This window comes from Cynocephalus volans, chromosome X (genome assembly GCF_027409185.1).
Source record: "Cynocephalus volans isolate mCynVol1 chromosome X, mCynVol1.pri, whole genome shotgun sequence".
Lineage (NCBI taxonomy): Eukaryota > Metazoa > Chordata > Mammalia > Dermoptera > Cynocephalidae > Cynocephalus > Cynocephalus volans.
In genome coordinates this window covers 111,694,350-111,709,259 of record NC_084478.1, presented here as the reverse complement: position 1 = coordinate 111,709,259, position 14,910 = coordinate 111,694,350, and the positions used below count along the sequence as shown (strand labels likewise).

At 43.8% G+C, this 14,910-nt stretch overlaps 2 protein-coding genes across 2 annotated transcripts; both read right to left on the bottom strand.

Moving 5' to 3' along the window:
- Positions 1-5,414: 5,414 nt before the first annotated feature.
- On the bottom strand, positions 5,415-6,167 carry LOC134368197 (endogenous retrovirus group K member 7 Pro protein-like). The gene has a single exon (XM_063084741.1). The coding sequence runs from the start codon at positions 6,165-6,167 to the stop codon at positions 5,415-5,417; it is 753 nt and encodes a 250-aa protein (XP_062940811.1).
- Positions 6,168-6,649: 482 nt separating this feature from the next.
- On the bottom strand, positions 6,650-7,282 carry LOC134367715 (igE-binding protein-like; the record flags this gene model as incomplete). The annotated part of the gene is made up of 1 exon (XM_063084450.1): positions 6,650-7,282. A coding segment is annotated over one exon (633 nt), but the record flags the coding sequence as incomplete, so codon positions are not given.
- Between the last annotated feature and the right edge of the window lie 7,628 nt (positions 7,283-14,910).

Genomic DNA, 14,910 nt, shown 5'->3' with positions numbered 1-14,910 from the left:
ATGCTGGCTACATAGAATGAGTCAGGAAGAACAGATTAAGCATCCCTAATCCAAAAAATTCAAACCCCAAATGCACCAAAACCTAAAACTTTTTGAGTGCTGACATGACACTCAAAGCAAGTGCTCACTGGAGCATTCCAGATTTTGGATTTTTGAATTAGGGATGTTCAAATTGTATGTGTTCTGCAAATATTCCAAAATATGAAAAAAGAAATCCCAAATCCAAAACACTTCAGGCCCCAAGCATTTTGGATAAAAGATACTCAATCTCTATTCCCTCTGCTTCTTCTATCGTCTGGAAGAGATTGTACAGAATTGGTATAATTTCTTCTATGTTTGGCAGAATACACAATTGAACCCATCTGGGCCTGGTGCTTTCTGCTTCAGAAGGTTATTAATTATAGATTCATTTGAAATAAATGTAGGCTTATTAAGATTGTCTATTCAAAATGGATTTTAAGTTGTGAAATAGATGGGTTTATGATCTTTTATTGTTTTGTGTTTTGTGTATTTAATTGCTTGATTGAGATATATTTACAAATTTAAATTGTACAATTTAGTGGCTTTTAGGGTATTCACATATATGTGCAATGACCACCCTAGTCTGTCCCGCGCTACCGTCTCGCCAGCAAGAACGACGCGGCACACAAAGGATCCTTCTGCAGATCAGCTTTAATGCATCTTGAGAGGGAGAGCATAAGCTTGCCAAAAATGGAGACCCCGAGCGAGGGAACCCGCGCCCTTTATATAGAGACTGCTCCTCGCCTAGGACGTGCTCCTACCTTATTGGTGGCTGCCTAATCGGCCCAGGCGTGTTACCGAGCAGCCCTGCCCTCCACCGGAAATCAGCGCCATCTTGTAATGGCGATTTCGGGCAGCTCCTCACATCTCCCCCTTTTTTATCATTTAAAGCGGCTGGTACAAGCTCGGCGGTCGCGGACAAATTAGCCAGCGTTCCTCTCCTAGGTCGTCCCTCCACAGACTTTGACCTTACCCGTCATAGGTTGACCCTATCGCCACCGGGCACCATGTCTTAGGTTGGTTCAAGTCTGGGGGAAGTTGCCCGTCTCTGGACACACTGGAGCCTGTTGTTACACATAGACCTGTTTGAGCAAGGGCGAACTCCTCTGAACAAGCTTCAGGGAGGCCAGCCAACAGGAAGGGGGAAGGGGAGTCAGAGCAGGCTAATCCTTAAGCATGGACAGCCAAACGTCAGGGTTGGCCCCCTGTTCCAGGGCTAGAAATGCCTGGGCAATGACTACCCTGTCTCTCTGGGTCTGGGCTTTTAATCTGCAGACCAACCATAGTAGGAGCACAGTTCCCCCACATAAGAACATGCCAACCCCAATCACTCCTGCCCACTCCTTGAAGTGGGACACGGCCGTTTTAATCCATGAGGACAGTCCGACTGCGAAGGAGACATCCACTCTTGTTGAATTCACGGACACAATGGCCGTGCGCAGCAAGGTCATCAGATCGTCAAATTGTCCCGTCCAATTTCCTAAAAGATACTGAGATAATCTGTTAGACAAATTTGCAGCCTTGGTAAAATTTTCATATTGGACACTAGTGACACACAATCCTGAATATTTCCATTGACACCCCAATTGAGCAATTTGCCATAAAACGTCTATTTGTTCCTGCACAAGATCTACCCGCTGGTTAACCACCATTAATCCTCCCTTCAGCTGAGCGTTTAGCGCAGTCTGTGTTTCTAGGGCCTGTGTTACCGCGGAGGACAAATTATTCAACGTGGTGGCAGTCTGTACCGTGGTAGTCAAGGAGACGGCAGCAGCTGTGGCTGCACCTGCCGCCAGGGATACGGCGGCGACTATTGCCGCAGTGAGACCAAAATCCCTCCTCTGCCTGAACAAGACCATAGTATTGGGAGCTTCTACTGGGACAGGAATCCATCTAGGCATTCGAGCAACTATGGCCAAATTGAACAGCGTAGCATTCCAGCACTGTGCATAAAAGCAAGTATAGTTATCACAAGCAATCTGACTCCTCTCATCACTAATATTAGTTAAAATAAACATGAAAGGAGGATAAAGGCAAACTGGTGTTGGCGGGACAGAGTAATTTGTTCCAAGCTGTTTTATGGACACAGTGGATTCAAAGGACTCAGTCACATTCCACTCAAAAGAGGCATTTCCCCAACCACCGCCTTTTGAAAAGGCAAACGGTGAAAGGTCCGTGCAGCTGCCATTTACCCCACACAACAGCCAAACATCAAATGGGTTGGAACGGATCGCCATCGTGGGGTTTTGATATGTCCAATTTAGGCCTGAAGAGGTAGCATTATACTGGGTACCCATATAAGGCGAAAAGGTAAAGTAATTTTTTAGTGCCCACCCCGCCTTTTTAGACTGGCAGCCCGTCCAGGGCGGGGTATCTCCCTCCCTTCTGGGGCTCAGGCAATACGGGGCCCATTTTGCCTGAGAGGGAATACTGGTATTGTTCTTTGGATCAAAAGCAGGCCACACTCCAGACAGCCAAGAAGCATTGGCCGAACCTGGATGTTCTGGCCTATCAAACCACGCCGCGGTTTGATTATAAAGCTTTATGCATGGAATCTCAGACCAGGACCGATTAGAAACCATCCAAAAACATAGACTGCCTGTTAAAGAAAAATTTCGACTTTTTCCAATACCCGCTATCTCCGTGTCTTCAGGTAGATAAGGTAGATCCAAAGTCTTATTAGAACTGAAAAACCGAGGAAACAACCTAGTATCATGATGAACTGGCATCGGGAGGGGGAAGGTCGACAGTATCCCCCAGCGCGGCTCGCCCAAGGCCGTTGGGGTCTTGATCATCACCATCAGAATAGGGAGGAACAGCCAGATCTTCCAGCTCAGATGGGGTCTTGGCGCCATCCTTCCGTTCTGGGACCGTCCTGGTAAGCCTCTCAGGGACCCAGAAAGGGTTATCTTCATTCTGTGGGAAAACACACACAGCTCCCCTGGATCTTATAAGAATAGGATCCGGTCCTTTCCATTCGTTAGACAACACATCTTTCCATTTTACCATTTCTTTTGGCCTGTCTGGCTCTGAGCAATGACGCTCGGCCGCTGTTTGTCCATGCTCATCTAAATTCAGGTAATTTAAAGTAAATAATGCCAGGGAAATCACTGTCCTTGGTACTGGAGGAAGTTCCTTCATAATTCCCCCTTTTTGTTTTTGTAAGTATGATTTTAATGTGCGATGGGCACGTTCTACGATACCTTGTCCTTGGGGGTTATAGGGTAGGCCAGTCAAATGGGTTACTTCCATATAATGGCAGAACTGTCTGAATTTTTGGGAAGTGTAGGCAGGTCCATTATCTGTTTTAAGGACCCTGGGCTTGCCCCAGGCACTCCAGGCCTCGAGACAATGTTGGATTACATGGGAAGCCTTCTCTCCCGATAGGGGAGAAGCATGTAAAATACCAGAACAAGTGTCAATGGACACATGTAAATACTGGAGTTTTCCAAAAGAGGCAACATGGGTAACATCCATTTGCCAAACCTGCAGCGGTCTTACGCCTCTTGGGTTGACCCCCACATGAGATATAGGCAAAAATTGGCAACAGTTTTGACATTGGGTCACTATTTCTCTAGCTTCTTTTCTAGTTAAGGAAAACTGACGGCGCAAGGTTTCGGCCGTTACATGAAACCGTTCATGGAAGCTTTTAGCAGCTTCCAGATTGGAAGACATGGCAACAGCAATCAGCTTTGTAGCTTTGTCGGCCAGGTCATTTCCTAGTGCCATAGGGCCAGGGAGACCTGAATGTGCCCGTATATGAGTTATATAAAATGGGTGTCGCCGAGCTAACAAGCAATTTTGAATTTGTTGAAAGACGCAAGCCACCCTACTGGATGGCTTGATGATACCAGCAAGCTCAAGATGATTAACTGCATTTACTACATAATTAGAATCAGAGACAACATTTACAGGGCCAGAAAAGGTCTGTAAAACCTCTAGGACTACCAAACATTCAACAACCTGGGGGGAGGTTTCAATATACCTTTTGGAGACAACCTGACCGTCAATCACATAGGCTCCAATCCCCGTCTTGGAGCCATCAGTATAGACTACCAAGCCATCTATTAAGGGCACAGAGGATGTTACCCGGGGAAAAACCACTGCTTGGGACAAGGCAAAATGCAAAAGAGGGTGTTGGGGATAATGATTGTCTATCTGCCCTGGAAACGAGGCGACCAATATGGCCCATTCATTGGAGGCAGCCGTCAGGGCTTGAACCTGAGGCAAAGTATAGGGAACTATCATCATTTCTGGATATTTGCCAAAGTGAGTGAGAGAGGCCTTAAGTCCACGTAAGGCAAGCCGGGCCACAGCATCGGGATACCAATCAATGATTTTCCCTGGTGAAGCATTGGGATGGACCCACAAAAGGGGGCCATTTTGCCAAAGCACGGCAGTTGGCAGTCCCTTTGTTTTACAAAGGCACAAGGAAAAGGGCAATGTGTCATCAAGACGTGTCAATTGAGCTCCCCGTATGGCCTGTTCTACCAACCGCAAGGCCTGTTCTGCTGGCGGAGTGAGGGACCTGGGAGAAGTCAGATGGCTATCACCCTCAAGAATGTCAAACAGCGGCTTCAGGGCCGCAGAGGGGATTTTTAGAAAGGGTCTGAGCCAGTTGATGTCTCCCAACAATTTTTGAAAATCATTTAGAGTTTGTAAGTGGTCCCTTCTTATCTCCACCTTTTGTGGGACAATCTTATCAGGAAAGATAATAGACCCCAAAAAATGTCCAGTATTTGCAATCTGAACTTTATCAGCAGCAATTTGTAGGCCCCAGTGTAACAAGATGGACTGTAAGCAAGGATATGCCTTTTGTAAAACTGTCAAATCTTTGTGGCATAACAGGACATCATCCATATAATGAATCAGGATTAGGGAGGGAAACCGGTGCCTTAAAGGGCTCAGAGCTTCTTGAACATATAGTTGACACATGGTGGGGCTATTTGCCATACCCTGAGGCAAAACCTTCCATTGGAACCTCTTATCAGGTTCCATATGATTAAGTGAAGGGAGAGTAAATGCAAAGCGGGGCTTATCTAGGGGACATAAGGGGATGGAAAAAAAGCAATCCTTAATATCTATAATAACTAAAGGCCAACCTTTAGGTAAGGCAGAGAGAAGCGGAAGACCCCTTTGTACGGGGCCAAAAGAGTTCATCTGTTTATTAATGGCTCTCAGGTCGTGGAGCAATCTCCATTTTCCCGACCTTTTTTTGATTACAAATATCGGGGTATTCCAGGGAGAGGTGGACGGTTCAAGATGTCCAAGCCTTAGCTGCTCCTGTACTATCTGTGTTGCTGCCCTCAATTTCTCAGAGGACAATGGTCATTGAGGAACCCACACCGGATCCTCCGTTTTCCACGGAATGGGTCGTGCTGCCTCAATGGCGCCTAGGAAAAACCCAGACCCTGTCTACCTGGGTTGCCTTCAGGGAGAATGGGTTCAACCCGGCCCTGTTCCCTGGCTCCTAAACCCCTTCCCTGTTTATGACCCATCTTGGCCATTATCTCCTTAGCTTGAGAGGAGTATTCATTAGACAACTTAACTCCCATCTTTTGTAAAATATCACGCCCCCAGAGGTTAACGGGGAGCGGAAGCACGTAGGGAGTAAAATGTCCCTCTTGTCCCTCTGTCGTTTTCCAGGACAAGGTAGCGGAACTAATAGTAGGACTGGCCTGATAACCGAGGCCTTGTAGAGAATGTGAGGACTTAATGACAGGCCAAGACTTTGGCCACCAATGGGTGGAAATAATACTCTTATCTGCACCAGTATCCATAATGCCTTCAAACAATTTTCCCTCAACCCACAACTTTAGCTTAGGTCTCTCATTTAGGGAGACCATCAGGTAGGCGGAATCCATGCCCGAGGAGCCCATTTTTTCTCGCCCAGGCTCTGAAGGTCCGGCGACCTCTGGGAGGAGCAGCAATTGAGCTATCCTGTCTCCTTTGGTAATAGAAAAAACTCCTCCTGGGCATGTGCACAGGACTTGGATCTCGGGGCTATGTTGACAGTCAACTACCCCAGGGTAGACAATAAGACCGTTTAAAGTTAACGATCCTCTGCCAATTATAAGGCCCACGGTTCCAGGCAGTAGGGGTCGAATAGGCTGCACAGGAACCGGCTGGACGCCCATTTGTGGCATTAATAAGAAGTCGGAGGAGGCGTGCAGGTCCAATCCTGTGTGTCTTCCGACAGGCTCTCCTCCCTTTCTCCTCGACTCTGGTTGGCCTTGTCCCCATACTTGTGGGGGCCCTGGGAACGGGGGCCCATCTTCACGTTTTTTTGAACCACTTGGTGTTGTTCTGTGAGTGGCGGAAGGAGTCGCCCTTTGATATCTCTAATGGAACGGCAGAGAGCAGCCTTATGATATCCCTTGGAACAGCGGGAACAGAGGGAGTCTGTACTCTGGGGGCCCTTATCCCTGTCCGGGGCTTGGCAGTCCTTTTTTAAATGTCCCGGTTGACCGCATTTAAAACAAACTCTCTGGTTCCGCCCCTGTCTTGGCTGTCCCTGTCTAGGCAGTCTCTGCGACTGGAGGATGGCAGCTGCCAGCCCTGCATTGGTCAGGGGTCCCCCGAGTTCTCGACAAACTCTGAGCCAATCCTGTACACCTTTACCTTTTCTGGGCGCTATGGCCGCGCGGCATTCCTGGGTCGCCTGCTCAAAAATCAGTTGTTCAACAAGAGGCGCAGCCTGATCAGGGTCCCCAAAGATGCGCCCCGCTGCTTCTGTCATTCGAGCCACAAAATCTGAGAATGGTTCCTGAGGTCCCTGAATGATCTTAGTAAGTTGTCCAGAAGCTTCCCCTTTTTGGGGGAGTGCCTTCCAAGCCTTAATGGCAGTGCTAGAAACTTGAACATAAGCACCCCATGGGAAAGCCGTCTGATCAGCGGCAAATGGGCCCTGGCCTGTTAACATATCAAAGGTCCAATCTCGCTGCTCGGGGGTCAGTGCAGCAGCGTTTGCCCTGGCTTGAGCTTGTGCAGCCTCATGCCATAGCGCCTTCCATTCCATGTATTGACCCATGGTAGGGAGCGCTGCCTTAGCCAACATTTGCCAGTCAGCGGGTGTCATAGCCACACCAGCAAACCTTTCTAGCATTACTAGAGTAAAATTGGCATTTACACCATATTTTCTAACCGCCTCTGCTAGATCCTTAATTTGGGTGTACTCGACGGGGGCATGAACTCTCCCTCCGCCCTCAACCTCAAAAACTGGGAAGGCAGCTTGAACCTTTTTCCTCACTTTATCAGAGAGGAATGAGAAGGGATTAGAAGACTGCACATAAGGAGGAGGCGCCGAAGGCGCAGGCCGTGCGGGGGCCACTGGGGGCGGCCGGCATTTCCACTCCCCGAGTGGTCTCCGCCGCCTGTCGGGATGATATCTCTCCTCCTCGTACCTGGCAGCTTCCTCCTCCAAATCGGATTCCTCACTAGGGCTGAGGGGATCGGAGTCGGACTCATCCAGATTTAAATCTTCTAATTCTTGTTTTAAGGCCCCCAGCTCTTGCATAGGGTAGAGGCCTCCTTCTTTCCCTTCCAACTTTTGTCTGGGTTTTGAAATCCCTCCTTTACCGGCAGATGTGCCGGGAGTGTCACCCTGTTGTTTTATAATCTCTCCCTCGTCCGTAGACTTACCGGGAGGGCCCTTTCTTTTATGGGAGATGTCTCTCCTCCTGCGGGTACCCATCCTCTCACTCCGTTCAGTTTCTGACATGCTGTCTTGGACCTCCTCTAATGTATTTTGCCCTACTATCACTACCGGTTTACAGCCCTCATCTTCTAAGCAATTTTTAATAAACTTCCAAATGGTCTTGGTGCCCTGACGGAGGTCTCCCTCTGCGTACTTGCGGTCAAGGTCTCTGCCTAGTTTGTTCCAAGAGCTCAAAGTCAAGGAGCCGGAACAAGCAAACCACGGCGCTACACGATCTACCTCTTTTACAAAATTTTTGAGCACACGGCCCCCTACCTTTATATCACGTTGTCTCAGCACGGCCTCTAACGCGGTAACCATGGACTGAGTGGAACCCATAACGCGCCCCACTCCGTGGGAGGCGCTGTGAGACGCACCGTTCCCTTACGTACTAGAGGCTCACACAGGTCTCTGGTGCAGCTGCTTATCTACGTCAGTCTGACCACACCAACGGGCGATTTCAAAACCTTTTAAACCAACCGGATTAACCCCAGACCAAGAACAGGCATACCTCTCCGAACTTACCCTCCTGCAGTTCTGAATCCTCCCTGTCTCCAGGGGGTCTCCGAAGGTGCTGACGATGACACAAGTTCCCGGGTTTCGGCACCAAATGTCCCGCGCTACCGTCTCGCCAGCAAGAACGACGCGGCACACAAAGGATCCTTCTGCAGATCAGCTTTAATGCATCTTGAGAGGGAGAGCATAAGCTTGCCAAAAATGGAGACCCCGAGCGAGGGAACCCGCGCCCTTTATATAGAGACTGCTCCTCGCCTAGGACGTGCTCCTACCTTATTGGTGGCGGCCTAATCGGCCCAGGCGTGTTACCGAGCAGCCCTGCCCTCCACCAGAAATCAGCGCCATCTTGTAATGGCGATTTCGGGCAGCTCCTCACACTAGTCAATTTTAGAATATTTTTATTCCCTCAAAAAGAAATCTCTTACCTTTGAGCAATCGCCTCCTATACTCCCATTCCACAAGCCTTAAGCAACTACTCATCTACATCGTCTTGTTAGATTTCCCTATGTGGGACATTTTGTTAGAACAAAATCATATAATACATGATCTTTTGCGACTGGCTTCTTTCACTTAGCATGGTGTTTTCAAAGTTGATCCATGAATAATATTCAATACATATACCACACTTGGTTTATCTGTTAGTTGATGAATGTTGGGATTATTTCCACTTTTGGCTATAATGACTAATGCTGCTATAAATATCCAACTATAATTTTTGTGTGAGCATGTGTTTTCCTTTCTCTTAGGCATAAACATAGAGTGGAATTGTTGGGTCATATGGCAACTCTGTGTTTTTTTCTTTTAGGAAGTTCCATACAGTTGTTCAAAGCGACCAGCAGTGTTTGAGCGTTCTGATTTCCCCACATCCCTGCCAGTACTTGGTATTAAACGATGTTTTCATTTCAGCCACCATGTTGGGTTTGAAGTAGTATCTTATTGTTTTTCATTTGAATTTTCTCAGTGATTAATGATGTTGACCATCTTTTCATACGATTATTGCCTAGTTTTATATCTTCTTCAGAGTAATGTCAATTCAGATCATTTGCCCATTTTTTAATAGTTATTCATCCTTTTATTCTTCACATATTCTAGGCACAAGTCCCTTATCACATATATGTCTTGTAAATATTTTTCCCATTGTGTAGATTGTATTTTCACTTTATTGACGGTGTTCTTTGAGAGCATGAACCTTTTCACTGTTGGTAAAGTCCTAATTATCTATTTTTTCATTTGTTGCTCATGTTTTTGTTGTCACCATCTGAGAATCCTTTGACAAATCTGAGGTCACAAAGATTTATTCTTATATTTTCTTATAAGAATTTATAGCTTTAGCTCTTACATTTAGTTTTTTATCCATTTGGTGTTAATTTTTTTATATGATGTGAAGTAAAGTTGCAAGTTCATTTTCTTCCTTGTGGCTTTCTAATTGTCCCTAAAAAATTTGTAAAAAAGAATATTCTTTTTCACCACTGAATGGCCTTGGAACCCTTGTCAAATATCAACTGGCTGTATATACTTGTTTTTTTTTCTGCCCTCTCAGCTCCATTTCATTGATTTATATGCATATCCCTATGGTCGAACCACAGTTTCTTGATTACTGTTGCTTTGTGTTAAGTTTTGAAGTAGGGAACTGCAAATCTTCCTGCTCTGTGCTTTCTCAAGATTATTCTGGCTAATCTGGGTCTCTTGCAATTATGTATGCATTTTAAAATAAGCTTGTCAATTTCTACAGAAAAATCTGCTGGGTTTGTGATAGATATTGCATTGAATCTGGAGGTTGACTTGGGGGGTATTGCCATCTTAATAATTTGTCTTCTGATCCATGATCACAGGATGTTTTACCATCTACTTAGATCTTGTTTAATTTCTTTCAAAAGTCTTTTATGGTTTTCAGATGTAAAGTTTGCAACCCTTTTGTTAAATTTACTTGTAAACATTTTCCTCTTTTTGGTGCAATTGTAAATGGACTTATTTTCTTAATTTTTATTTTTAAGTATAGTATTTAGAAATCAAGTGTTTAGAGAGACAAATGATTGTTGTATACTGATCTCGTATCTGCCTATTTTGCTGAGCTTGTTTATTAGTTCTAACAGTTTTTTAGTGGATTTCTTCAGATTTTTTATGTACAAGTTTACGTCATCTTTAGATAGAGACAGTTTTACTACTTCCCTTCCATTCCTGATGGCTCTTCTTTTTTTCTTTCTTTCTTTTTTTTTTAAATTTTAACTTATCAATATTCAGTGTAGTTGATTTTCATGTCCCTTTATCAATTCCTCCTTTTCCCTCTTCCCGCTACCCCCTCAATCAACATCATATCTGTTTACATGTCCTAACATGTTTAAGGAATTGTTGATTGTTGTACACTCTTCCCCACCGCCCTCCCTCCCATTGATTTGTTTGTATATTTATGGATTTATTTTTATTAACTCCTACAAATAAGTGACAATATGCAGCATTTCTCTTTCTTTGCCTGGCTTATTTCACTTAATATAATTTTCTCTAAGTCAATCCATGGTGCTGTGAACGGTAGTATTTCATTTTTTTTTAATAGCAGAGTAGTATTCCACTGTGTAGGTATGCCACATTTTCCTTATCCACTTGTCCGACGATGGGCATTTAGGCTTGTTCCAACTCTTGGCTATTGTAAATAGCACTGCAATAAACATGAGGGTATAGGTATCCTTTGAACATGATGATTTCCACTCCTCTGGGTATATTCCCAGCAGCGGAATAGCTGGGTCATATGGTAGATCTATCTGTAATTGTTTGAGGAATCTCCATACCATTTTCCATAAAGGCTGCACCATTTCACAGTCCCACCAACAGTGTGAGAGTGTTCCTTTTTCTCTGCAACCTCATCAGGATTTATCATTCTCACTCTGGATATTAGCCACCCTAACTGGAATGAGATGATATCTCAAGGTGGTTTGGATTTGCATTTCCCAAATGCTGAGTGATGTTGAGTATATTTCTTGTGAGAGTGGCCTACTAGCAATAAATTTTCTCAGTTTTCGTTTTTTGTGGGAATGTCTTTATTTCACCTTCATTTTTGAGATAGTTTTTCTGGATGTAGTATTATGTGGGTGTAATGTGAGGTTATATAACCAGTAAAACTGGTATAGGTAATTTAAAACACTTAGATCAACTAGGCTCCACCTGAGAATACAAATTCAAAAAATAAAATGTATATTTTTATTATATTCTACATTATCATCAGAGAGAAGACAAATACCTGTTCTTATTCGCCTAAGGATTCACATACGCAAGGATTCTTATTAAAAATGCTTCTGAGGTGAAGTTTATTTGAGAAGGGTTTTTGTTTGAGTGTGTGCTTATGTGTGTATTTATATGTGTGTGTATAGTGGAAGATCAAGCTCTTCTCTGGGAATTCCTGTGTTCCCTGTTGTGAGAATTATGTAAGCATTTTCAGGTGTAATAAATTAAACCGACTACAATATGAATTTGTATGTAAGAAAATTTATTAAATTTATAAATTTTATTATAAAAATTTACCAAATTTATTAAACCCTTTCAGGTGCAGAAAAAATATTATACCTTCATAGCCTTAGGAAAAAATACTTTTTCACTTTCTCACCCATAGACATACAGAGAACTTTGAACTTCAGTTCTACAATCTGAGCAAGGAGTCAAATGCAAATACAGACACAAGTACATATGCAAACAAGCCTTGTGGGGAAAAAAAGGTGAATCATTGTATGGAGATGACTGAGAATGGGTACTGGGTCACTTTCATCATTTTATTTGGAGTTTTCTCCATTCTTCAGGTAATCGTGTCCTTTCCCATTCACTTTGGAATTCCCTCACCCCAAACCACTGAATTAATTAAACAAAAGATACATTTCCAACACACTATTTCACATTCTGAAGGTATCACAGGGTTTCTCTGTTGAGCCTTGTTAGCAAAGCTAGAAAAACAATCACTGAACCGAGAGAGAAGTTTACCAGTCTCTTCCCTGGAGATGAAAATTTTATTCATGAATTCCATCAGAAAACCAGACCAGGCCTTTCAGAATCCAACTTGAAAAAAAAAAAACTTGAATAAGCCAAACTTACCAGTTTGCAGCCAGTGTTTTGTCACCACTGAGAAAAACAGTCAAAAAAAATATGTATATATATATGTGCCTGAGAGCGTTGAGTAGGCACCATACTCGGAAACATGAAAGCATAGAAATTGAATTTAGTCCTCTACATCTTGCTGAGAATGCCTCATGAGTCATAATAGCTCAGGAATCAGGGAGTTCAGGGAGAAGTGCAAACAATCACAAAGGCAAGCTGCTCATTAAATTTACTAATCAAGTAACTGCTCTCCAATTCAGTGGATGATCAAGAGATGAGCAGATCTTGGTAGGTCCACGAGAGACATCAAACTATAATTTTAAAAAAATCAGTGTCCCAGAGACCTCCAGTTCTGGCCAAGCTAGAGTATGTCCACTCCTCCTAGGTGGTCCCTCTACGTCAAAACACTCTGGATACAACAGAGCAGACAAGCAAATGGAACTCCAGAGTGTGGGAAAGAGGAGGCAGACCGGCTAGTGCACTCAAGACTTGAGTAAGGACACAGCAGTGATTTCTTTTGTTTTTCTTATCTCCTACCAAATGTCCCAGACAGGGCACTACGGAAGTCTCCAACCAAGAACCACCAACACTCACAGACATGAACCTCTAAGTAAAGCCCATTCCCTTACACAAAACAAAAACAAAAGCAAAGACAGAAAAAGGGTGTTCTAAAAACCAAAAACCCTGTTTTTGGCAAATATCCCTCCTCCACTGCAGACAAACTCCAGTGGAAAGCCTCAGCTCTAACTCCTGAGGTTTTAGAGACCAAAAGGGAAGCTGATCTTCTGCCCTAACCAGCCTCTCTGACGCCAGTGGTCATGATCCCATTCCCCTGTCAGGGTATTGTCAGTGAGGTCCAGCAACAAGCTGAGCCTTTACCTCCACCCAACATCAATGATCCTGAACAAGGCAGTGCAAGTTGGGACTAGTATGCATTCCATTTATCCCCATCTCTGGTGTCAGTGATGGCCAGTAGAAAGTTGAACCTCCACACCCATCCAACATCAATGAGGTGGTATGAGGTGGGGCTAGTCAACACTCCACCTTCCCTCTTACCACTCCTGTGTGAGCTAGGCCTGATTCAGAGCTGAGCTTCTTTCTTCCTCCACCTCTCATCAGGGTGGAATGAGGTGACAGCAGGCAGGGTAGGTTGACACTCTGCTTTCCCCCTTCTTCCCCTGATGTCCTCAGAGACCAGTGGGGAACTAGGTTTCTGACTCGCACCCTATAGCAACAAATTATTGAGTCAGCAACCCAGTTCCCCCTTTCCGAGTGCCAGCAGGCCCTGTGGAGATGGAGCTTACGTTCCCTACATTGAGGCAACCAATGTGTTGTGAATTGGTGCCCCTCTTTCATTGGAAAGATGTCACTGCAACTGGGGTAACAGTTCATCTCTCACCCTAGCCAACTGCAAAGAGGTAAGGAAACTCAGAAATCCATTTTTTCAGTGTGGTATCAGAACACAAATCTCTGTGTTACACCAAAGACTCATGCCAAAAGTGGAGATTAAACTTAGGATCCAGGGTCTCACAAAGTGGTTTCCAAATATCCAGGATGCAATAGAAATTCACCACACCAAGAAGCAAGAAAATGACATGCTGAATAATAAAAGACAACCTACAGATGACAACACTAAAGTGAATAAGATGTTGGAATTATCTGACAAGCTTTGGAAGTGACCTTGAAATAATTCCTCAGCAAGCAATTACAAATTCTCTTGAAATGAGTGACAAAACTGGAAACCTCAGCCAAAAAAAATTGAAGTTATAAAAAAGAAACGAGTGGAAATTACAAAACTCAAAAAATACAAAAACGAAAAAAAAGAAAGAAAGAAATGTTGCCAGATGGGATCAATCGTAGAGTGGAGATGACAGAAGATAGAACCAGTGAAATTGAGGACATGTCATTAGAATGTACCTAATGTAAACAACACAGGAAGAATAGACTGAACAAAAATATCATGGCCTCAGAGAATTGTGGAAACATAACAAAAAAGCTCACATTCATACTGTCTGATTTGTAGAAGGAGAAGAGAGAGAGAGAGAGAGAGAGAGAGAGCGAGGAATAAAAAAAGTATTGGAAGAAATAACGGTTGAAAACTTCCCAGATAAGGCATAATGATTGGAAAGAAAGAAATAAAAATATCCCTATTTTCAGATGACATGCTATATATTCTAAAGACTCTTCAAAAACAAAATTCTAGAACTAGTATGTAAGTTCAGCAAATTGGTGGGATACAAGGTTCACACACACAAATCAATTGCATTTGTATACAGTAACAACGAAACTGTGGAAACTGCAATGTAAAGCACAATACCATTTACAAATGCTCTAGAGAAAATAAAATTGTGGTTTATAAATGTAACAAAACATGTATAGGCCCTATATCCTGCACATTCCAAAACACCGATGAAAAAAATCAGAGACCTAAATAAATGTAGACACATATGTGGTTGTGGATTAGAAGACTCAATACAGCAAAGATGTCAATTCTCCCCAAGCAGAGCTATAAGTCTAATGTAATTTCTATCAAAATTCCAGCAAGGTATTTCAGACATAGAGAAGCTTATTCTAAACTTTATATGGAAATACGCAAACCC

Excerpts from the sequence above, each read along its gene's own strand:
- LOC134368197 (XM_063084741.1), bottom strand. The coding sequence starts at position 6,167 with ATGCCACAAATGGGCGTCCAGCCGGTTCCTGTGCAGCCTATTCGACCC.